Source organism: Muscardinus avellanarius (genome assembly GCF_963383645.1).
Source record: "Muscardinus avellanarius genome assembly, chromosome: 6".
Lineage (NCBI taxonomy): Eukaryota > Metazoa > Chordata > Mammalia > Rodentia > Gliridae > Muscardinus > Muscardinus avellanarius.
The window spans coordinates 26,761,224-26,787,382 of NC_137791.1; the positions used below are offsets into that span (position 1 = coordinate 26,761,224).

Sequence of the window (26,159 nt, forward strand, 5' to 3'; positions counted from 1 at the left end):
ACAAAAAAAAAAAAACTTTGCTGAGGTGTTGTTAGACTTACACAGCAAAGGATTTTCCTTTTTTTTTCACAATTTCATAAAATATTTTTGTTGTTTGTTTTACAAAATAGTAGACTTTAGAAATTGATACAAGTAAATTTCATAGAAAAATGTCAATTTACTTTAGACATGGTACAAGTAAGTAAACTTCAGAGAAAATGGTTATAATATTTAAAATCTATTTTGCTAGTGCTGAGGATGATATATAATTTTTAAGTAATACTCATCTGTATTAGGATATTATTTAAAAATAATACCACTATATATAAAGTTTATATGGTTTATTTCCTTTTTAAAAATTTTAATCAAGTATTTTAGAAATTAAATAAGAACTCTAATTCATTTGATCTACTTTGCATAGCATATAACCTTATTCGTATAATTGCAGGAGTGGTTAGAAAAGAAAAATGTATATTTACATGAAATGCACAGGATAAAAAGGATTGAAAGTGAAAATTTAAGGATCCAAAATGAACAGGTATTGTGAAATAGAAAAGTAGAAACTATTCTGGTTATTTGTGTCAGTAAGGTGTCTTTGAATACTTAACTTTTCCAGATATTTTGTAAGTGCTGAAATGACTTGATTTTTTATTTCATTTCATTTGTACTTTATATATTTTTGTTTGATGTAAATATAACTGTTTTACACAAAAATGTAGAGACACAGAGAACTGTTTTATGTGAAAACATAAGAGATTTTTGTTTTATTGGGATGGATATAGCATGAGATATTTATGTGGGATAGATATCTTATGACCAATTATTAACCCATTTTGTTATAACCACCTTATTCACTTTTAAAAATTGACTTTAATTAGTGCTTAGCGAAGACTACAGAGGATATTCAGACAGCTGCCTTTGGTTTTCCTCTTTTCTCTTTATTCTCAATGTATCTTCAAGACCAACCCTGCCTTGAGCTCTTGACTCACCTTTCCTCCCATTGACACAACCTGGACTCTTCCATTCCTCCTGAACTTTCATCCCCTCCCTCTAACTCCTGCCTGACATAGTACAGCAGGCTCAGTTTGTTCTTATCTTCTAAAGTAAAAGCTCTGAAAAACCTCTTTATTATGCTATTCAATTCTAAAATGGATTTGGAAGGAAATATTTCCGAACTGAACCGCACTATAACAAGTCAGTGGTGCATGAACAGGACTGTGCTGTGTACCTATTACCACATTTGAGTATCACGCTCCTGTACAAAGTGTCGTGGACCCTCACATTTCATCTGCAAGACTCTGAAGCGGGAAGTACTTTACCACTGAATAATGTAACCTCCATGATATGGTTTTGTGTCACTTAATGTTAAACAATATTTTGAGGCAAATACTGAATATTATGATGTCAGATTAAAGTAGCTAAGATAGCAACATACTTGCTATACAGTTGCATAAATATTTTCCTATCTGGCATACATTTTCAATAGTTGGGTTGTGTTTGTATAGTAAGACCTTTGTACTTTGATATCATCAAAATGAAGATTTAGCCCAAAAGTTTGCCCTTATTTGACTTGGCCAACTTGTTTTAATCTGCCTCTATAACTAACTCTCCTAATTGTTTTTATATTGAACATTTTTAGTACCACTCAGCCTAGTAGAATTTTATTTGATAATATTTATTAGTATATTTTCAAAAATAATTCTTGGCTTTCTTACTAAAAATATATCAATATCTAAGGAATGCTTTTGGGAAAGGACCTTTTAAAGTGCAATGAGTAAATAAAAATAAAATATAATGAATAATTTGGATAACACTTTTAAATTATTTTAATTTATTCATTTAAGCCATTTTAAATAAATTACCTGCTTTGAAACTTCTGTATATCATAACACAAGGTATTAAAGATAAGTACATATTTGTATACCTATATCTGTCGATATTTGTTTATCTCTTTATACATACATATATATCAGTTTATTGTTTTTTTTTTTCCAAAATAGAAAAAAGCTGCCAAAAGAGAAGAAGCATTAGCATCATTCGAGGCTTGGAAGGCTATGAAAGAAAAGGAAGCAAAGAAAATGGCTGCAAAAAAGAGGCTTGAGGAAAAAAACAAGAAGAAAACCGAAGAGGAAAATGCTGCCAGGAAAGGAGAAGCGCTACAAGTATCAAGACTTTGAATACCTTTCTTAGTTATTTCAAATATGTGAACCAAATTTAACGATTAACTGTACTTCTGCATAGTTTATAATCACATAAGTAAGAAAGTCATTCTGAACTTTTTCAGGCATTTGAAAAATGGAAAGAGAAAAAGATGGAATATCTTAAAGAGAAAAGTAAAAAAGAGAAAGAATTTGAAAGAGCAAAGAAACAGAAAGAGGAGGAGACTATTGCTGAGAAGAAGAAAGATAACTTAACTGCTGTTGAAAAATGGTAATCCAAAATTTTGTATATATTGGTTACCAGAGACTGAACCTTGTGGGGTTCTATCTCTGAGCTACACCCCCAGCCCTTTGTATTTTTTTTTTTTTTTTTTTGGAAAAGGGTCTCAGTAAGTTCTGAGTATGGCCTTGAACCTGTAATCCTCCTGTCTCAGTCTCCCTAATACTGGGATGATAGGCATGACCAGCTATATTAAATCTCTTGATAAATTTAAAATGAATAGCACATTGTTTTCTTTAAACTTTATTTAAAATTCATTATTTGTCAAAACTATATTAGGAAATATTTATTATATATTCTCTTTTTAACTTTCCAGTGTTTTATATTCTCTTACATAGGAATGAAAAAAAAGAAGCCTTTTTCAAGCAAAAAGAAAAAGAGAAAATAAATGAGAAAAAAAAAGAAGAACTAAAAAAAGCTGAGAAAGAAGATAAAGATAAACAAGCCATTAATGAATATGAAAAATGGCTGGTAGGTATTATTTCTTAATGCACTTCTGTTCTTTAGTGCACTTTTTTGCCCTGATTCTATGTGCCCCATACCTAATTTCTCCAAAAAGCTGCCTTATTGAAGTCATTCTCTCCTTTCCTTATATGTATTGTATTTTCTTCAATTTATTCATTTCTATTCATGCTTCTACCATTTCCTCAAGCAGCCGAGCTTCAACTCCAGTTATAATATTCTTTCATATACTCGTACCCACGTATAATCTTTTACCATTCACCCCCATTTTTCTTGGCAATAGTTCTTGCATCTAACATCATAGAAACAGGAAAGTTTACTACTGAGGCATGCAAGATTATTTTAGGTAGAACTTGGTTGTGACGCAAAATAACACTGAATCTGGTAAAAAGAAACTTATTCCATCTTTTGATATTTCTGATGAATTCCCAAAGGACTTATTTAGGTGTTTTTTTTTTTTTTTAATGAAATGCAGCAAATTTGAAAGGAACAATATCTAGCTGGACTTCGTGTGTGTGTGTGTGTGTGTTTGTGTGTGTGTGTGTGTGTGTGTGTGGTTATAATTTATAAGTTAATTTTTGTTGCTATCAAAGAACAATTTTTTTTATTTTAAAATAAAATATGTATTTTAATTTTGAGTAGGTAATACATTCTTATGAATAGCTCTTTTCACAGGTAGGTAATACAGTTATGAAAAGTTAACACATTCACCTGATTCTGTAATCAAATAATATGAAATTCTCTTCTAGCTATCCAGTACATTTTTTCATCCAACTTCTGTTCACCACAATTTGCTAGTTAAAAAATATTACCCAGGGTGCTTGTATTTGTATTTCTCTGGTTAGGGCTGAGCATTTGTAAAGGGCCATTTATTTTCCTGGGAGCTGTCACTCTGTAGACTGCACACTTTTCAGTTGGATTCAGTTGCAATGTTTGTAATGATTTCAAGAAAATTTTTTATGTACTAAGGAAGTCATCTTGTTATTTCTGGTATTTTTCCTTGTAGTGTTGGCTTTCTAAATTTGCTTATTACTATTTAAGGAATTTAATATTACTTTTGAGTGTTAGATTTATCAATCTTTCCTTTTGTCTCTGATTCTTAAACATCAGACTTTCTTCATAATTTGAGGCTAATCAGAGTTCTCCTGTTTTTCATCTGATGACTTAAATCTTTAATGTCTTGACATTTGTTCTGCTTAGAATTTATTCTAATGCATGATGGGAAATATGACTCCAACTTAATTTTTTTTAACTGCATTTTTTACAAAATTGCCTATAGTATACATTCCCATAGTTTGGGGTCTGTTTATTGGCTCTTTATTCCATGGGCCAATCGTATAGTACATATTCTAGTACTACACTATTTTATTACTAGATTTCTTATGTCAACTAGCTATTTAGGTTAGTCTATCATCTTGGTTCTTCTTTCAGAGTATTTCTGGCTATTGTGTATTTTTTTTATGTAAACTTCAGAATTAGCAGTCGTTAGAAAGGCAAAAAGTAAGCTTTTAAGGCCAAAGTAAGGCCTTAAAAAGTAAGGCCAAAGTAAGCTTTTAAAGATAGAATAAAAGATAAAATATTTGGGGATAAATTTAAGAAATATGCAAGTCCAATATAAAGAAAGCTTTAGAACTGTCAGGAAGGCTCCAAGTGAAGACCTGAGAAAATGAAACAAAACCACTCTTGGATAGAAACATTTAACCTTACAGTGTTGTTATAAAGATGTCAGTCCTCAAAACCCTAATTTTAAAAGAACTAGCAGGATTTATTATTATTTGTCTGGTTTATGCCATGCAGAGAAATTGTAATAAAGTGATCAAAATCGGTTTGATACTTGAATGAGAAAGGTAGTGTCTCATGATGATTTCCTTAGGCTAAACTCTTAATGAATTGTTCTAAAAAAACAGTTAAGCATTTTTATATATTTTTTAATTTATTTATTTTTTGGTGGTACTGGGGTTCCTGGAAGCCCTTCTACCTCTGGGCTACACCCCCAGACCTATTTTCTGTATTTTTGAAACAGGGTCTCTTAAACCAGAGCGGCTGGCCTCGATCCTCCTGCCTCTGCCTCCGAAGCGCAGAAATTACAAGTGTGCGCCACCACGCCCGGCAGCATTTTTATATTTAAAGATGTAGACTGACTGCTGGTGTCACTTATAGTAAATGTAAAAGTCTTAAGCTTTTAGTTTTATTTCCATATTTTTTGAAAATGAAATAGAATTTTCTTATGACCAAGTCATGGTTAGGTTAACATTGTTCTTTACTGTGATATTTTGTCACTTTCTCATTTTCATCAGCCCTTGGGAGAACAAAAATTCATCAAAGACCTAAGGCAAAATAACATGCTTCAAGATGCAGTAAAACTTCCATAAATACAGTGCTAACCTATAAAAAGATGAATGTACAACACCTTTTAGATGTTGTATTCTCTGTCCTTTCAAGTTCTCATTCAAATTTGTCTTATGAGCCCAATTTTTGCAGAAAATAGCATCATTGACATTTTTATTTCAACTGAGCTTGGGTTGCAAGTATATGACAGATAATTGTTTTAGGGGGAAATGATAGCCAAAGATCAGAAAATTCTCTTCTTTATGAAGACTTCCCAGAATAATTCAGTTACCTGCAGGAAGAAAATGAGTAGAAGGCTTCATCTCCTACAAATGACAGTCAGGAAATTTCAACAGATTCTTTTAGTTATTATCAGGATAACATTGATAATTCTGAAGAATAATAATTGCCTTTTCTTGCTCTGGATTTTCAGCATCCTACTAAAGACCATACTTGTTTCAAGTATTTCTCTCTTTCTTCCATTTTAAATGGAACACACTCAGAAAAATGCTCATTCAGTCCAATTCTGTGGACAAAACCTGGTCGTTGCCTAGTTGGTAGTCTACATCTCTTTAAAATAGTAAATTGATTAAGGAATCCAATTACAATGTTTATTTTCTCAAGATTCTGAAAGGAAGCTCCCTCTTTGCTTTAATAGGAATAGCAAGCATGCAGACATTCTCATGGCATGGATCAAGGACGTGGAGTTTGAGGCTGAAAGAAAAAGCCCTCACATCTCTCTTCTTCTTTCACTGTGAATAATCGTATGTGAATGGATCTTGCATCACCATATTGTTTTTATAACATTTGTTAGTCCAAATATGTACTGATGAAGGATACCCAGGCACCCAGTCATTCATCACAGTGCCTCCCCCAAGCCATCAGCCTGCTCTCTAAGGCTTGTTGATCTGCTTCTCTTTGAGGATATGAAGAAAGCATCAGCAGGAGGAAACCACTGAAGTTTGTAGTATCAGCAGAGCCTTAAAGAAATGGAGAGGTAGTTTCGGTTGCAGGATGGAAAAATGAAGTGCAATTGACATCAAGTATGCATTGATAAATATTGAGTTTTCACACTAATCTTGAGATACTTATTCATAACTTTGAAGTATGTGAAGGGAAATGAAATAGTTCCAAAAATTTCTCTGGTATAATGAAACTGTAAAACTTTGAAGAGTATTGTTTTCAAAGTAATATTACATGAGACTATTCCTGAATCAAGCAATAAAATACAGATTTACCTTTCTGCTCTTTTGTGAAACAGCATTCTTTCCACCCTCTTGAATCCTTTCGATCACATTGCAGGATGTGTGATTTTATAGGAAAATATGCTCAGAACTCAGCATTTCAATCCAGCTGTGATCTCCCACTTTCTGCTTTTCTTTATAGCTCAATTTCTAGAAGTTCTAGGCAATTGACACTTCCATTATTCTTTATATCCTTTTCAGCCTTGTCCACTCCAGTCTTGTCTCTGACTCTATTACTGCACCATCTCTGCTTTGAAAGTTAAAGATTTGCGAGTCCATCTATCTAACCCAATGTTTGTGTTTCTGCCTCGTTTTCTAGACCTCTGAGCATTCTACAGAGGAAGTTAGCTTCCTCTTCTGCTTGTAGCTGTTTCCCCCTTGGTTATCATGCTTGTCTGGTTGTCTAGTTTTGCGTCCATCTTTCTGACTTCTCACTCTTTGACCTGAGTTCTAAATAATGACATGACCTGCGAGGCCCTGTATGGTGTTTCTCATCGCCGTGCATCCTGCCCTATTCCCACATTGCGGTCACACTGGCTGTCTGTCTTCTGGCTTTTACACCCCACATTTTTCCACTTGTCAGAGCCCTCACACCTGCCACTTCTCCACTAGAGATGCTCCTCCCCCCAACACTTCAAAAGTGACTTCTCTTACCTCACACATCTCCCTTTAAAGTGACTTTCCACCGGGTGTGGTGGCACACACTGGTAATTCCAGTACTTGGGCCATTGAGACAGGAGGATTGCAGGTTTAAGGCTAGCCTCAGCAAATTAGCAAGACCTTGTTTCAAAATAAAAAATAAAATAGGGCGAGGGGTGTAGCTTAGATAGAACATCCCTGGGTTCAGTCCTCAGTACCACAAAAGGAAAAAAAGAAAGATAGTGACTTTCTCTGCATCCACTTTTCTGTGAAAGTAAGTACACTCTTGTATTCTTTTTCACAACAGTTATTTTTATGTTTCTTAGAAATTCACACAATTTGAAATTACCTGATTTGTATTTGCTTGTTTATTATCCGTCCATTTTCAAAGTACTCTCGGAACAGGACATCTGTGAGTTTTGGATTTTATATTCACTTTATGCTTGACCAGAGTAGGAGTTCAATGCCTAACAATTAAATTAATAAACAAAAATCAAGGTCACATAATACCAAAAAAAATAGACCCATAGGACTAGTCACATTTAAGGATGTGATATGTGATAGAGTAAAACAGATTATGGAGGTAAGTAAATAAGTATTGGGATTATTTGTGTGACATTTGGTCCTAAAATCACTTCACTGCCTAATAGCAGAAGAAACTCTAAGAGAAATGTGATAAATGTGTAAGAAAAATATAGAACCAAATGAAAATAGAACTTAATATTTATCAAGTCTCTTGACAATGGGCATGCTTTTCTAAACCTAGAAGTTTTAGAAAGATCGTAAAAGGAAAAGGCAAAGTTATCAAGTTTAAGTTCATTAGTAGCTAAATCAAAAGTCAATGTAGAGCTGGGCATGGTGGCACACGCTTGTAATCCCAGCATTTGGGAAGCTGAGACAGGAGGATTGTGCAGGTTCGAAGCCAGCCTCAGCTACTTAGTGAGGTCCTTTGTAACTCTTTGCAACTCAGTGAGACCCTGTTTCTAAATAAAGAATAAAAAATAGGGCTGGCAGTGTCGCTTGGAGGTAGAATGTCCCTGGGTTCCATCCCCAGTACCGAAAAAAAAAATAAAAATAACAATGTAAATGCTGGTTACGTGGTAAATTTCTACAATGGCTTTGTATATAAACTGACTTTGTCCAGTAAATTTGAACATACTCATGCCTTAGAGTGGAAAAAAGGAACCATCATATGTGTCTTAAATAAAAAAAACAACAGATTGTGGTAAGTTTATATGGTAGAATTCTATGCAGCTTCATGTACATGGATTTTAGACCCATTATGAGTCAAAAAGAAGCTTATATACATATATACAAACATATATGTAGATATGTATGGTACTTTTTGGTATAAATCCTAAAATAAACTTATTTGTTGTTTGAGAATGAATACAAGTGTAATAAAAGTATTAGGAGATGTTCTCCAATGAAACACATCAAGCTCAGAGTAATGACTATTTCAGTGGAAAGAGGGGGAAAAAAGGTGAGAGGGCAGACACAGCTTCAGAAATCTTGGTTATTTTTTTAAGGTTCATACAGTAAGTGCTCAGAGGTTTATTATAATGTAATATTGATTAAATTTTTGATACACTGATGTTAACAATATTTATTGGTTATTTATTTACTTATTTATTGTGATACTGGGGATGGAACCCAGAAGCATTCTACCTCTGAGAGACACCTCCAGCCCTATTTTTCATTCTTTATCTTGAAACAGGGTCTCACTGAGTTTCAAAGGGCCTCACTAAGTAACTGAGGCTGGCTTTGAACCTACGTGATCCTCCTGTCTCAGCCTCCCAAATGCTGGGATTACAAATGTGTGCTACCATGCCTGGGTAATAATATTTACTTAAAGATACACAAATTAGCCTAACTTGGAGCCCCATACCTTTTTAGGGAGGCTGAGACAAGGAGAATTACAGGTTCAAAGTCAGCCTCATCAATTTAGCAAGGCCCTCAGCAACTTATTGAGACTCTGTTTCAAAATAATAAAAATAGGGCTGAGGGTGTAGTCTGGAAGTAGAATGCCCCTGGATTCCGTTCCTGGCAAAACACATGCACACACATATACACACACCACAAATTGCTAAAAATGAAAAGCTATGTTATTTGTACAGTAAGATGGCCAAATAATTAAGAGAAAATTAATAAGAGGACTGAAAAAAATGTTTTAAAGTGTGTTCAAGCTCAAAAATAAGAAACACGAAATGTTTTTAATTATTTATTTAAAAAGACCATCTCTTGATGCCATGCATATTGAAACACTATATCCATTAAATTCACTTCTGAGGATCTATTCTCAGAAAGTAATCACCAACTTCTAACAATTACTTTCTTTGAGCTATAGAATTATAGTTCTATTTTTTCTATTTTACACAATTTGTTAGATATTATCACTTCTTTTTACAAAAATGAAGTGATATTAATACCTATTGATAAGCCTACACATCGATACGTCTACAAATAAATTATTAGTATTCCCTAGCTGTTACTCCTTTACAACCAATTAAACTAGACAAGGATACAAAATACCTTATAATGGATCATTTTGTTTTTCAGCAAGCAAAGTGATTTGAAAGTGAGGTTCACAGGTGTGTATAAATTTATAGTTTTGTATTTTTTGTTTGTTTTTAGGAGAAGAAAGAGAGACAGGAAAGAATTGAGCGAAAACAGAGAAAACGCCATTCCTTTCTTGAAAACGAGGCTCTTCCACCATGGAGCCCTCCAAGCAGGACTGTGTTCTCAAAAGTGTTTTGACAATTCTGGTTCTTACATTATTTACCAGTTGCCAATTGTAGTCCCGGGTTTAGAACCATTCATGCAACTACTTATAGATAGAAAAAAATCTATTTAAATTAAATGCAGGCACTTCTGCAGACAGTGAAAAAAGATACATTGCAGTTCAATCAGTGAATGCATTTTCAGAACTGTACATGAACTGCTCAAACGATAAGTGAACAGTCAGATTGCTCTTGTGTTCAGATGCACAAAGCTTTATCATGTCATAACTCTTAAAGTGGAGTGATCCATGGTCCCTTTCACTAAGCTTTATAAACCATGTATGTATAGTTAATTCCAGTAAAAACGAGGAACTATCTGGGTACCATAATCATAGAAATCATTTAATTTATGGATGATTGTGTTTGAAGACTCAGGTTTTTCAATGATTGGTTGCTGAGGAGTGTGCCTATGTTGCTTCCTTCAAAGCTGATCTTTAGCTTAAAACAGTTGTTCCTGTACTATGCAAATTAAAATTTTGGTCAGTTGAGGCAAAAGTTTGCCATATGATTTAATGTGAGTGCATGTACCTTATCTGTTTCAGCTTATATGAGTCATAGGCACTTTATAATAATCTCACCTCTGAGATAATTCTTTTTAAATTCTATCTTTTTTTGCTGCTTCAGAGGTACCTAAAGACATGAATTTCAGGTAGTGATGCACTTACACATTATTTACAAAAAGCCTGCAGGAGTTCAAGGTCATTATCATTACTCTTACTGTCTGAACTAAAGCCATACATGTGTTAAAAGTTTATATCCAAATAAGAACTGAACGAGAAAGTAAATTTGTAGAAAATATCAGAAGAACCGTTATTTATTTATTTGATATTTGCATATCCTCGTATTAACCGGTCTCATACTTGAACTGGTCATCTGTTTTATGATAGATCAATTTTCTGCTCTCAGAGTCGAGATGCTGCTTTAATCCATAATGCGATGCAGAGACAATGAATGAACATAAGCAGTTACTATTTATTGAGCACCTATTTTTCCTGTTCATGTACAAATGTCATTTCTCATCTTTACAACTATTCAGGGTAGATATTATTAGCTTCATTGTGCAGAATAAAAAAAAAAACACTAAGGCTCAGAAAATCCAAATAACTTGCCATATTCATGTAGCATGTGACTGGCTCAGGACCAGAACTGATCAAGTCCAACTGATTGTGCCTCCCTCCACAGCCTCTGCCCTTTGTGACCTCAGAGATTGTAGGTTCTATCAAGTCCTCTGTATTAATCAACTTTGCAAACACATTTAACTGTTAAAGCCTAAAATCATGTCGTATTATCTAGAGATTATCTTTCTCCTGAAGAAATAATTGCTAGATATTAGAGTCAGTGGACCTCAGTAAATCTAGAAAATGAAGTAAGAATTCGTAAGATTTAATGAGTTTCTCAAACATCTTGTATCTAATCTTGTATCTAATCTTAGAAAACTCCGTAGGTTGTAGAATGTAGGCTTTGATAGTTTAAGAGGAATTTCAAGAGGGCTCATGCACCGAGTCTTAAACATCTTGTGGTGGTATACTTTCAAGATGTTGTGGATCATTTTGAAAAATCGTATGTAAATAAGAGAAATTCCATAGATAAAAATAAAAGTTTTTTTTATCACAACCAGGAGAATGCTTCATGAAATTGAAATAATTATCAGCAATATGTATTATCAGCATGGGATTGGCATTACACATTTTTAGCATACAGGAAGAATTCTGTCTTCCTGGCCAGTCTAGGCTGTACCACTCAGAAGACAAAGCACTGCCTTGAATAGGGCAGTGCTGCTTTGTCTTCTGAATGGAATCCAGAGTTCTCAAGAGAGAACTAAACACTGATTTCATAGGGTTACTTTCATTCAAGAAGTTTGCAAAGACCCAGCAAATCATTACCTTCAAATGTGAATGCGGGTTGTTGTCTTACTTTCATAAATGATGTGCTCTTTCCTGTTTATTGTAACCTGTGATGTGATTATCTAGTTGAATGAAATCACCTCTTCTGTAACAGAAATGGAGTTTGGAGAAGCAGAGGAAAATCTAGTACTGAGCTATTGTTTACTTTCTAAATCCAAAGGTTAGAAGCCTGATAATATTTCCTTGGATATATCTACTAAATAGGTATTATTTTTCCCGTATTTCCATAAAAAGTATCAAATGTCAATATAAATAACCTAAGTTTTTATTAATTTATAAGGGAATGTTTAATTAAGAATATGAAAATCCCATAGAATTTTATATTAAATTATAGTTTTGTAAACTGCATTGGTCATTTGAAGAATGCTAAGACTTCAAAGAAAATAGGAATTTTATGAATAGATTAAAATATTACTGAAAATGTTTCTTAGAAAGCATATATGTGGATAAATTTAAATATTATTACTGAAATAAACTTTTGCACAGAACTAAGTTTCATAATAATAAAAATGTTATGAGTTAAAAAATATGAGAGTTTAGATTGAAAAGAGATTAAAGTGTATGTGTGTGTGTGTGTGTGTGTGTGTGTGTGTGTGTGTGTGTGTGGTGGTGGTGGTGGGGGTGGAATCCAGAGGCTTTCTACCTCCGGGCTATATTCCCAGACCTATTTTATATTTTATTTGGAAACAGAGTCTCACTACGTAGCTGAGAGCCTCACAAAGTAGCTGAGGCTGGCTTTGAACCTGTGCGATCCTCCTGTCTCAGCCTCCCAAGAGCTGGGATTACAAGTGTGTGCCACCACGCCCAGCTAGAAAAGAGATTAATAATTTTTAATGAAGGAAACTAGGAACTACTCATGGAATAACAATATCCCAGCAACTTGTATTTGTATCACACTTCTTTGAAAATGTTAGTCCATTTATTATTTTAAATTGGGGTGAACTCAATACTTTTTATTATTACCAAAGCACTAATTGACATTTGTCAGGTGTCCACAATTTCCAACAGTTTTCACTCCTCTGTTCTCACACATCTTTTTTTTTTTTTTTAGTACTGACTAGGGATGGAACCCAGGGGCATTCTACCTCCGAACTACACTCCCAGACCTATTTTTTTCAGTACTGGGGATTGAACCCAAGTGCATTCTACCTCCAAGCTATACCCTAGCCCTATTTTTTTATTCAGTATTTTGAAACGGTCTTACTGAGTTGCAAAGAGCCTCACTAAGTACTAGCTCATGCTGTCCACAAACCACGATCCTCCTGTCTCAGCCTCCCAAATGCTGGGATTACAAGCCTGCACTGTCACACCAGGCTTACAAAATTTTAATGATGTGATCAAACATTCCCATAACTTTTGTTAACCGTGATGATTGTTAATTTAGTTGATTGTTGTTCTCTCGTGTTTTCTTTTTCCTCCAATGTCTTCTCCATGACCATCTACCAGGTCAAAGCTATTTGAGCATTGATACTACTATTTAAAGTGTGGGGAAATAATGAAGTTTCTTAAATCCTGAGACATGGTTTAAGATAAAGTAGAGAAAAGGATTTTATAAAATAGCAGGAAATGCACGTTTTTCAGAATCACTTTCCAAAATAAGTTAGTTTTAAGAAACATGTAAGTCGGGCGTGGTGGCGCATGTTTGTAATCCCAGCATTTGGGAGGCTGCGACTGGAGGATGGCGATTTACGGACAGCCTCAGCTACTTAGTGAGGCCCTCTGCAACTCATTGAGATCTGGTTTCAAAATAAAGAATAAAAAATGGAGCAAGGGGTGTAGCTCGGAGGTCGAATGCCTCTGGGTTCCATCCCAAGACTCGCAAGAAAAAAAGAAAAAAAGAAACATGTATTGTCCTAACTTAATCTTGGCTCTGGTTTCAGTTCTATTATATTAAAAGATATTTAAACCCCTATGTTTCCATTCTGCACAAGACAAATATCAGTTTTCCTAATTCCTAGTTAAACTTATTTATAGAATAATACAATGCTATGTAAATACTAACCTGGAAGCTTTTCTGAGTTCTTTAACTTTAAAATGTCATATGATCTTATTATTTTGAAATATATATGCTATGTACATTTTATAGTCTTTATTTGAATAGACAAAATTCTTAGAGTAGAATTTATAGTTTATTAGGAATTATTAAGGTAGATATACTTAATGTCTTGTTTTGGTAGCAAATTTTCATAAAATAATTTATTAAAGTCAACCATTTAAAATGTATTTTATTGAGAGATGTTTATTTATTGACTGTGCCAAAATTTTATTTCTAAGTGCTAGGAACTGTGTGTTTTATTTGTTAACTAAAGATAAAAATAAATCATGTTAATATACCTATTATTAGAAATGATTGAAAATTTAGATATAAAATTAATTTTTACTTTGAAATTTAGGTATAAAACTGATTTTACTACACAGATTACAAATGCAAATCATCAAAAAGTCACACATGCTCCTATTTTCCAAAGATAATTATTGTTAACTTTTTTTAATCCTTCCAGTTTTTAGTTTCTAGTATATTTTTCTCTGTAACTGAAATAAGCTGAACATGAAGATGAAAGAAAAAAAATTACCTCTTTCTAATGCTCCCTTTGTCTCTGTGTATTTCTTTTTTTCTCCTTCTACCTCTCTATGTGTAGGTCTTTATAACTAGTATTTTTACTGGGGACGATGAATCTCATTAAATCTATAACATTAAATAAAAATAGATAATATTTAAGAAAGTCAATCATTTAGCATTGTATGTCAGAAAATTCAGCAAGTTTTGTAGCAAAATTTTGTTTGAGGTAACAGCTTTGATATACAAGATTATTCCTGCTGCAATGCATGTGCAAGATATAAAAGATATGGGCCATTTCACAAAGTCTGTCAGTGATGTAGATTTAAAAATATATAAATAAGACTAGAACTCTTTTTGTGCTACCAGAACAAAACATGGGAGTTGTTATTTAATGTGCATAGAAATTTCATTTATTTTTAAGATAAAGTTCTGGAGATTGGTTACATAATACCATGAGTATACCTAACAGTTTTAAGAGTATAGTAAGTACCATGATCAAGATGGTAAATTTTTTTGTCTATTTTACCACAATTACTTAAATGCACAGCAAAAATTAATAATGCTTACTTGTCCATGTATAGGATATATATATATATGTATGTGTATATATATATACACATACATATATGTATATATACATACATGTGTGTGTGTGTGTGTATGTGTGTATGTGTGTAATCTTTTCTTTTAGTTTGATTGGACCAACTTGCTCACTCCAAAGGACTCATTGCTTATCCAATTATAGTCTCTAAGAATGGGAACACTAATGGGCTGAAACCTAGATTGACCACTGAGTGATAAAGACAATTTTACAAAACCTTCTAATAACTCATCCTTTCAGATAGTTTTCTTAGATATTCTTGCCAGCTTCTGTTAGTGTTTCTATTTCTCAAGCTAAATGAGGGCTATATGAGAAAAGGTTATACACTGTAAATATATTGACATTTCCACTTTATCAGTGGAAATGTTTATCACTTTATCTTGATAAATATTTCTCTGCTGATAGGATAGCAAGTTAAAAATAGAATATTAAATAGTGCAGGAGTGTTTGTAATGAATACATATGTATAGAGAACACAAAATTACAATTTTATAATTATTAAAATGGCATGGATTATGAGTATAAAATCATTACATATAGTTTGAAATTTTATTTTATATATTAAATCATCTTAATTCTAACGAATTTTTTAAATGGAAAACAAATGGGGTGTGTGTGTGTGTGTGTGTGTGTGTGTGTGTGTGTGTGTGACACTGCATTATGTTGGGAAATAAAAATCACTTATAGTCTAATAAGCTACAATAAATAGATCAAGCCCTATGCAGGCAACTTTTCTTCCTTACTTGGGCTCCTTCCTGTGGCAGTATTCAACAGTAGCAATGAGCCTAGATCTTACTGGCTCATTCCGACTAAAGGATGAGTTGTAGATGGAAGTATCCTTTAACTAGAACTGCAATTCAGATAAGCTCAAGTACAGATGCAGAAGTCAGACTCTGCAGTGATGCCCAGCCCTAGTGAACAGATGATGTGGTTACTATGTAGCTGCTGTTATTACTGGGCCTAGAGCTTAGTTACACCTTTAAAGCTTGCGATGTGCCAGCATGCTTGTAATCCCAGCATTTGGGAGGCTGAGACCAGAGGATTGCAATTCGTGGACAGCCTCAGCTACTTAGGCCCTCTACAACTCAGTGAGACCTGGTTTCAAAACAAAGAATAGAAAATTGGGCAGGGGATGTAGCTCAGAGGTCAAATGCCCCTGGGTTCCATCCCCAGACCCGCAAAAAAAAAAAAAAAAAAAAAAAGCTTGTGATATGATATTCTCAAATACCTCAAATATGCCACATGATGTTGATTATTCCAGATCAAAACCATTAGTTCATCAATGAACAGTACCCAGTGCCATGTGTTTCTATGAACCTCAGAGATGTGGTGATAATGGGTATGCCTAGTCTCTGCCCTTGAGGAATTTATGTTGGGGTTGAGGAGAAAGACAAAAGCATGTGAACAAATATATAAGTAATACAGTGGCGATTTCTGATAGACCCTTATGAAAGATATAAAATAGTTCAATATGATTGAGCATGACCAGGGGGTGGAAGATTGCTTTCTTAGCAATGAGATTAGGAGTGGTCCTATGAAGAAATAACATTTGAGATGTGACCTGAAATGACAAGAAAAAGGCAACTCAGCTTGTTGAAAGATCAGCCCACGAAGAAGGTACATTTAACTGTAAAGGATTTGAGGAGGCAGAGAATCAACAACCCAACAATAGCTGGTAGAGAACAAGGAGCAGAGGAGTAAATTAAGCTTAGGAATAAGTAGGTCTAAACTATGTAAATGCCAGAAAGCATTTTAAGGAGTTTTCAAGTGCAATGGAGAGTTTTGCTGGGCTTTGCGACAACCCACCATATACTTGGATATGTTCTCCCTGGTGGCTGTGTAAGGGATATTCTGTAGGGGCTTCTCTACTAGTTCAGCTAAGACTTAATGGTGAGTTGGATAATTGTGACAGTGAAGATGGTCCGTGGCTGGATTTGAGAAACAGTAGGGAAGTAAATAGGCTTCTCTAATGGACTGAATAGGAACTATGAAGAAAAGACAAAAAAAAAAAAAAGTCAATAGTGGCTTCAAGGTTTCATCACGGTTCAAATGAATTGATGGGTAGTAATACCTTTTCTTCACATAGATTTAAAAGGAACAGATTTAGGGCAAGGATATGGGTATAGGGAGGTGATATTAGAGGAACTGAATGACTGATTCAAGAAGTCTTGGTGCACAGAGAAGTGGTTGAGGAAGGAGATTATGATCCCTAGCCCTACAGCCAACCCTGCACACTTAATTAACATGCTGTACAAGGACCATGACACATTCACAGCTCCTGAAGGCTCAGGGCAAGGCAATTTAAGCTGGGTTATAATCTGTATTTGATTGTAATCACATTCCTTGATGACCTGTGCCCAATGCTGGACCTAAACTCCAGGTAAGGAATACATGCAGTTAATGGTCTTCCTCAGCCAGAATGATTCTCCTCAATGATATGGAATTCATTTTAGTATCCAGATACAGAGAAGGCCATTTTCTACTGACAGAGGTCTTCAAGCTCCTGTTCTCAGATGCCCAAGACTCACAATAATGAGGATACCCCAAATAAGATCAATGGAAGTTGGGCGATGCCTGGAGCCTAGGTGGAATCTCCAGGAGGGTACAGATCTCTGCCTTCAAGAACTGCCTGTCGTAGCTTGGATGAGCATTTGACAACAGTCAAAACAGCTACAGGGAAAATGCACTGTCCATCCTAACCACAGAGGCACCAGTTTGAGATTAGAGCTTCATGATTATTTTGCACATTCTGACAAAATATTTAGCATGACTTGAAGTCCATTGATTTTGTTGTAAGAAATTTTAGCATTTTTCCAAGTGTGGTGGTGCATACTTATAATCCCAGTTCTTGGGAAGCTGAGACAGGGAGATCACAAGTTTGAGGGCAGCCTCAGCAAGTAGTGAGACTTGACATCAACTTAGCAAGACTCTGTTTCAAATAAAATAAAATAGGGCTGGAAGTGTAGCTTGGAGAAAGAATACCCCTAGGCTCAATCTCAAGTAAAACACACACACACACACACACACACACACACACACACACACACACACGGCGAAAATAAGAAAATGAGTGCCGGGCGTAGTGGTGCACGCTTGTAATCCCAGCATTCGGGAGGCTGAGACCAGAGGATCACGGTTTGTGAACAGTCTCAGGTACTTAGTGAGGCTCTCTGCAACTCATTGAGACCCAGTTTCAAAATAAAGAATAAAAAATAGGGCAGGGGTTGTAGCTCAGAGGTTGAATGCCCCTGGGTTCCATCCCCAGACCCACACACAAAAAAAATGACTGAGTGATTTGGACATGATGTTCAAATATAGTTTTAAAAATTTTTTTTAGAATTTTAATTATTAGTGAAATAATTTAAATATAATTACAATGACAAAGTTTTGATGAAAATTTATTCTGATAAAATACATTTTCAAAAGCGCTACCATCAGGTTATATCAAAAGCTTCTGGACAGCAAAAGAAACAATAAATAAAGTAAAAAAAGACAACCTAGATAATTAAAGTATTTTAAAACTACCCATCTTATTGAAGTCAATCACTAAGCCAAGCAAGGGAGGGAGGGACGGGGAGGGAATGGGGTGGGAATTGGGTAGGGGTTAAATCAGCGATGAGTACATGTTTGTACACACAAGTTTTTACCCCAATATGATGTTTGAATATAATGCACCAAAAAATAATAAAACTACCCATCTCACAAGGAGCTAATATTCAGCATTATAAGAAACTAAAAAAAAAATCAAAAGTAAAAGAAAAATCCCAACTAACACTAATTAAAATAGACAATAACCTAAATAAACCTTTCTAAAAAAGTTAAATACAAATGGTCAACAGGTACATGAAAAAATGTTCAGTATACCTGATCATCAGGGAAATGCAATTCAAAAACTCATTGAGATATTGACTCGCCCCAATAAGAATGTCTCTTATCAAAAGATAGCATGTGTTTACAGGATATGGAGAGAAAAGAGCCCTTGCACACTGTGTACACAGTATGAATGAAATTAAGACAATCATTATGTATAGATACTCCTCAAAAATTTTTAAATGCTACTATCATCCAATATAGTAACCATACTGGGTATATTTTCAAAGAAAATTAAAAGAATACATCCAAGACATCTGCACCTCATCTTCATTGTAGCATTATTCACAATAGCCAAGATAAGGAAGGAAATCACCTCAATCACCATCAGCTCATGGATAAAGAAAACGTGGTCAATATGCACCGTGGAATGCTATTCAACCATAAAAGAGAACTCAATGCTATTATCTGTGACATGAATGGAAAAAATCATTGTTATGTGAAATAAGCCAAGCACAGAATGACGAGTTGTGCTTGATATCACCTGTATGTGAAATCTAAAAATGTTGATTTCAGAGACTAGTTCAGGAAGTGTTTGAAACTAGTGGTTATGAGTGACTAAGAAGAATGTGGGATGGTTGGGTGGGGGAGGAGACCGATGGGGAAACTTTAGTGGGAACTAAGTGACAGAGAGCTAAGTAAGAACCTCTTATATGTTCTTGAACAGTAAGGTGAATAATAATGTACTGTACATTTCAAAAATGTAGAAGGTTTTGAACATTTTCACAAAAAAGAAATGTTTGAGGAGATAGATATGATTACCATGATTAAAATATTATATAGTATATACATATATCAAAGCATCACATGATATCACATTAATATTAAGTTTGTTTATTTTATGTAGCAGTTAAGTAAATTTAAATTAAAAATTCTTAGCATGTGAAATAGATAATACCATTATGAATAGAGCTAAATGCATTGTTTCAAAACAGGAAAAACAAATCTCTTTTTTCAGTTTTAAAAAGCAAAATCTCATATATTCTCTTCTATTACATTTTGCATTCAATTTTTTCAACATAAACAGAAGTAGAATATAAGATGTAAATATTTTATCTTCATTTATGCTAACAAAATGTCTTGTATAGAAGGATAATCAGTTTTATAAAAAATACTTAAAGTCTGGATCACAATTACACATAGACAACTCACAGGAGGATCGTGGTTCGCAGACAGCTCAGCTACTTCTGAGTGAGGCCCTTTGCATCTTAGTAAGACCCTGTTTCAAAATAAAGAATAAAAAATAGTGCTGGGGGTATAGCTTGGAGGTAGAATGCCTCTGGGTTCCATCCCCAGTACCGCAAAATAAATAAATAAATAAATAAATAATAAAAATTGATAGGAAAAAGTTATATCCACAAAAGCAAACTCAAGGTTTGTTTTTATTTTTTGTTATTCACCTCTTTTTGGTGTGTGTGTGGTACTGGGATATTACCCAGGGACATTCTACCTCTGAGCTACACCCCCAAACCTATTTTTTATTCATGTTTTGAAACAGAGTCTCTCTAAATTACAAAGGGCCTCCCTAAGTAGCTGAGGCTTTCCTCGAACCATGATCCTCCTGTCTCAGCCTCCCAAATACCCGGATTACAACGTGTGCCACCATGCCCAGCTTCTCATTCACCTTTAAAAAAAATACTTTTGTTGATGTATTATTATCTCACATCTTAATGTAGTTCATATTAATAGTGACATTCATGCAACAGTACTTGGTAGGCTTTCCCTCAGCTCCCTCCCCACTCCCTCTTCTTTTCCATACAAAATATTGATTGAGATAGGCATCGATATTCTTACATATGTGCAAAATGTAAGTTGAAGTGTTTCCTTCATTAATTCTTCCTCTCCCTTGCACTCTCCCCCAAACCACCTCTAATGGAGTTTTCACTGCATTATCTAAAGTCCCTCTGGTATAACAATTACTCCCTAGCTTTCACATATGAGAGAGAACTTAGGACCCTTCACTTCGGTGACTGGCTAATGTCACGTGACATGTTCTCCAGGTCCACTCGTTTTCTTCAAAATGACATAATATTGTTCTTTATTGCTGAGTAGAAGTTCATCCTGTGTATATCCCATAATTTTGTAATCCATTCCTTTGTTGATGAACACCTGGCTTGATTTGAAAATTTGACTATTATTAATTGTGCTACTATAAACACGACTATGCATGTATTACTCTTAACATTCCCAGGAGTATAGCTGCTTCATCCTCAGTTCCCTAAGGAATCTTCACAGTGATCTCCATATGGGCTGCACTAACTTGCAATCACATCAGCAGTGTCAGAGAGCTCCAGTTTTCCCACATGATCTCCAGCATTTATTGTTGTTTGATTTCTTGATGATTGCTATTCTGATTACCATTAGATGGAATCTCAGTGCAGTTTTGATTTGCATCTCCCTGATTGCTAATGATGTTGAACAGTTTTTTTCACATATGTATTGGCCATTTGTATTTCTTCTTTTGTAATGTGTCTATTTAGTTCAATTGCCCATTTCTTGATTGGGTTATTATTTTTAATGTCAAATCTTTTAAGTAATTTGTATATTCTAGATATTAGTTCTCTATCAGAGGAGTAGCTGGCAAAATATTTTTCCATTATGTATGCTCTTTCTTTAGAACCTTGATGGTTTCCTTTGGTAAACAGAAACTGTTTAGTTTGATGTCATCCCACTTATTAATTCTTGTTTTCATTTCCTGACCTTTGGGGGGGATCTTATTGAGGAGGTTTCTACTTGTGCCTATATGTTGGACTGTTGGGTTTATGCATTCCTCGGGTAATTTCAAAGCCTGTGGTCTAGTTTCCAGGTCTTTGATTCATCTCAAGTTGACTCTTGTGCAGGATGAGAGGTAGGAATTTAATTCCATTTTTCTACAAATGGAAAACCAGTTTTCCCAAAATCATTTGTTGTAAAAAATTTCATTTCTTTAACATATTTTTGGCACCTTTGTCAAAAATTGATTGGCTAGAAATGTGTGGATTTGTTTCTGTATCACATTTTAAAATATTTTATTTTTAACTTGTGTTATTTAACTTATTACTAATATTTTTATTTTTACTTTTATATAAGGAAGAGAAAATTAGTTCTGTTTAAATGCCTGATAACCTTTAAACACTCATAGTCATAATTGGCAATAACAATGCTTTCCCTTGACATCATGTGACAAATATTGGCAAACCAGCTCTACACCTCCACCTTTCCCCCAGATAATCAGACATCTCATGTCTTAGATGTATGCAACCAAAGTTGTGACTATTATTAGAATAAAGAACATCAGTCCAGGTTGACTTTTTTACTCCATGCTAATTATAGAGGTAGATATCAAAATTGTGAAAACCTTCTTTAAAAAAAGACAAATTATTTAACTTCATTTGGTAATGAGCAAGGTTAATAAAAATTTCAAGAAGAGAAAGAAGTAATAACTTTGTTGTAAAACATAGGTATGATTTTGGCCATACTAGTGATTTCCATATTTTAAGGAGTTCAGTGAGTAAACTGGATGCATCAAGGTCTAGTCTAGGTACTAAGGATACCTGAACAAATACAGCAACGTTCTTACCCTCGAATACTTTATTGTCTAGTGGGGACATGAAGCAGTATATGTATATGGTGTATTATCTTTTGATTATAGGTACAATAGCATCTAAGTAGGGTAGCGAGGTGATGTAATAGTGGCTGCTATGTATAGTTATAAAAGATTTTCCCAGAGAGGAATTCTGAGCATAACTTAAAGTCAGTAGATGAGAAAAATGTGAATACCTGCATTTGGATCTATGAAAAGTCATGAGTCACAACATGGACTTTGGGTTTTACCCTGTGTTATAGGTAAATTTGGAGAATTAATAGCAATGACACCACGAGATCTTACAGAAGGTCATTCATTCATTTGCTCAGTGTGACTTTGAGCCTTCCATTTTTATTTCTACCTCCTTTCAATCCATCAATAAATCCTATTGCTTCTGCTTCAGAAAGCACTTGGAATCGATGGCTTGGGACCTGTCTTCTGATCAGTTGCAGTAACTCTAAATCTTTCCTCTTGCCATCTAAAGTCTATTGATCACACAATAGGTAAAGGATCTTCTGTAAGATCTTGTGATGTTATTGATATGAATTCTCCAAATTTCCCTATAATACCAGTACTTAGAAGTCTAAGATAGGATTCTACCCTAAGCAAACAGTGAGACTCTCATAAACCTAGTGAGACCCGGTTTCAAAATAAAAATAAAATAGGGCTGGGGGTGTAGCTCAGAGGTAGAATACCCCTGAGTTCAATCCTCAGTACCAAGTAAAATAAAATAATACATTGTGTGTTTCTACACAATGAACCTATTTTAGCATTGCAGAAATCAACTAATTTATGTGAAAAATATCTACACCACTCTGATAGAATATGGGCATTCTGCCACTTTTTTTGTGATACTGGGGATTGAACCCAGGAAGCAATAAAATAAGGAATAAAGTCTTATATAATAAAGTTAAGCCAGGCGAGGTGGCACACACTTGTAATTCTAGAATTTGAGAGGCGGAGACCTGAGGATCATGGTTCCTGGACAGCCTCAGCTACTTAGCGAGGCCCTTCGCAACTCAGTGAGACTGTTTCAAATATAAAAGACTAAAAAATAGGGCTGGGGGTGTAGCTCAGAAGTAGAATGCCCCTGGGTTACTTTCCTGCTACTGCGAAAGAAAGAAAGACAAAAAGACAGACAGAAAAAGACAGACAGACAGACAGACAGACAGGCAGAAAGAAAGAGAAAGTTAAAATGTGATGCCTATATGTCATAGAGATTACTTGGTAGCTGTCCAGTGTTTCTAGTCAATTGTACATGTTTCTGCCTTTTGATAAATAAATGATGTTGACAAGCCTTAGATGTTGGCATTTATGGATGTTTCTTTGGAATATTTACAGATCAAAAATACAAAGATTTTTTATAATACTTAGACTAAGTAACAAGTAGGTGTATGTAGAAAGACATTTGAATAATTATAATTATTTATATTAGCGTGCAATCACAGAAAATGCACTATGTAAATATATCCACACATAATTATTCCTATGTCGCAAGGAAAATAGTTCATAAATATGAGCTTACATATAGAGTGCACTAAAATTGTCAAGACTTGCTGAACGTCTCAGCTTAAACTACCCTTGTATCAAAAAAAAGAGAAAGAAAATGTCAACCTTCAAACAAATGATAATTATTATCATCCATGAGTCATGACAGCAAGTGAAATTTGTCAAAAATATAATGTATAAAAGCAGCTTCCAGATGTTTTTGACTGGGCAAAAGTATATGTTTTATTTATGAGTCACTTGGCAGAGTTGCTTACTTAGAAACCCTGGCAAAATAAATCAGAAAAGTCAATGTATTCTTTATTGCAGTAGTACATTTAAACCACAAGAAGATCATTACCTGATTAATTAAACATCAAAATTAGATAAAAATTAAATGTAAGATTTAGGTTAATATACCTACAAGGGAAATATTGAGGCTTCAGCTCAGACAATTTTACATATACTTTTTATTTCTTTTTTCTATTTTTATTTTTATTTTCTTTCCCCTGCTAATTTACAGGTATTTGCATATATATATATATATGTATGTCTATATGTGTGGTTAATTTAAAAGCATTTATGTGTATATATACATACATATATATCATATTTTTATCTCTTTCTCCTTGTATGCTGAAGAACAAAGCACTTGAACTGAGTTTCCAGGTCTCCCTTAGCCTTCTCTGTGAAAGCAGCAGTCCTAATCATGTTATAAAATGTAGCCTTTTCAGAGAAACCATCATTTCTGTTGACTTCCAGCATTCAGTGAATGCATGCTCCTTCCTGACTCTTTCTAGGGGGTGTTGTAACCCCTGTATAGACAAATACCCAGACCCCCAAATCAGACAAACTAGATGTTATTATTTTCTCTGTAAGTTTCAGTAACCTACTCAATATCAGTCCTCAGTTTTTCCTCCATAATGGAATCATGGTTATGTCTAGGCTACAATGTACTCAGCTAATAACTGATTTTGCATCCTTTCTATGGATAGTTGTGGGCTAGTGACATTATTATTATTATTATTATTATTATTATTATTATTATAATTATTTGCCAGTGCAATTTGAGTTTTCTGCTGATAAATTAAGGTAGGAGTCAGTTATAATGATTTTTTGTGTGTGGTACTGGGGTTCCTGGAAGCCCTTCTACCTCCGGCTACACCCCCAGACCTATTTTTTAATATATTTTTATTTGGAAACTGGGTCTCTTAAGCCAGTGTGGCTGGCTTCAAACCTGCGTGATCCTCCTGTCTCTGCCTCCCAAGCACGGGGATTATAAGCGTGCGCCACCATGACCGGCAATGAATTTTTATGCCTTTTTTCCTGCTTTGCATATTGACACCATAGTGGGAGTTGCAGTAGCCTTATTACAATTTTAAGAGAAAAGCAACATAATTGTAGATATATTGGTTGTTGAAATAAGGTGATATTTGCTATTTCTGGAGTTATGTGCTCCTAAGAAAAATAAACAGCTAGGTTCTTTGCGTATCATCATGGACTGATTCCAGGGGCATTCTATCTCCATCTCTGAGCTATACTTCTCATTCCTTATTTTTTATTTTGAAACAGAATCTCGCTAAGTTGCTGAAGCTGACCTTGAACCCATGATCTGTCTTAGCCTCCCAACTACTGGAATCACAAGCTTGTTCCTGGAACCAATAGGTCTTGAAGTAACTGTCAACAAATTTTCTATTGCTTGATATGAAATAAAATTTTCATAGCATACTCTCAGTCTATATTAATAGCAAAAGCATGAAGCTGATGTTTCATGATGTACAGCATATTTGGATTTAGTAAGTATCGCTAGTTATTATAATATATACAGTCCCAAATTTCTGTGGTGTTAATGCAATGGAAGTTCATTTTTCATGTGCTTAAATCTCTGGGATACAAATCCGGGGTGCAGATAGCAGTGGTGGTGACTGGCAGTCCCTGCAGTCAAAGATTCTCATCATCCTGCCATCCTACAAGCAAATGAGTCCTGCCTTTCAGCTGACAGAGGAATTCATGGAATAGTTCACATGCCAGATGTAGAAGAGGGACACATCCCTTCTATTCATTCCAGTGGAGGAGCTCAGTGCACCTTATGTAAAGGGAGATGGTCCCAGGTAACTAACTGTTAGCAAGGGAACCAGATATGGCCAATACTCATTGGATTCTGCCATAAGTATCAAGTATATCATAGATACCTCACTTTGCTAAATGTTTTAAATTATATTTTATATATGTTTACACACATATATAAACACATATAGACATATGTATCTGTACATATGTATCTGTGTGTATTTTACCATCTT

The 26,159-nt window shown here is 34.5% G+C and overlaps 1 protein-coding gene across 1 annotated transcript in view; it reads left to right on the forward strand.

Annotated features, from left to right (window-relative positions):
- Positions 1-9,848, forward strand: part of MAP9 (microtubule associated protein 9) — a gene marked incomplete at both ends in the record, with an annotated part of 31,530 nt that extends 21,682 nt beyond the window's left edge. Inside the window, 5 exons of the mRNA XM_080697322.1 lie at positions 428-517; positions 1,980-2,141; positions 2,264-2,409; positions 2,757-2,889; positions 9,726-9,848. Of these exons, the coding sequence (XP_080553448.1) occupies positions 428-517; positions 1,980-2,141; positions 2,264-2,409; positions 2,757-2,889; positions 9,726-9,848 (654 nt within the window). The remainder of the gene's footprint in view (positions 1-427; positions 518-1,979; positions 2,142-2,263; positions 2,410-2,756; positions 2,890-9,725) is intronic.
- Positions 9,849-26,159: the final 16,311 nt, after the last annotated feature.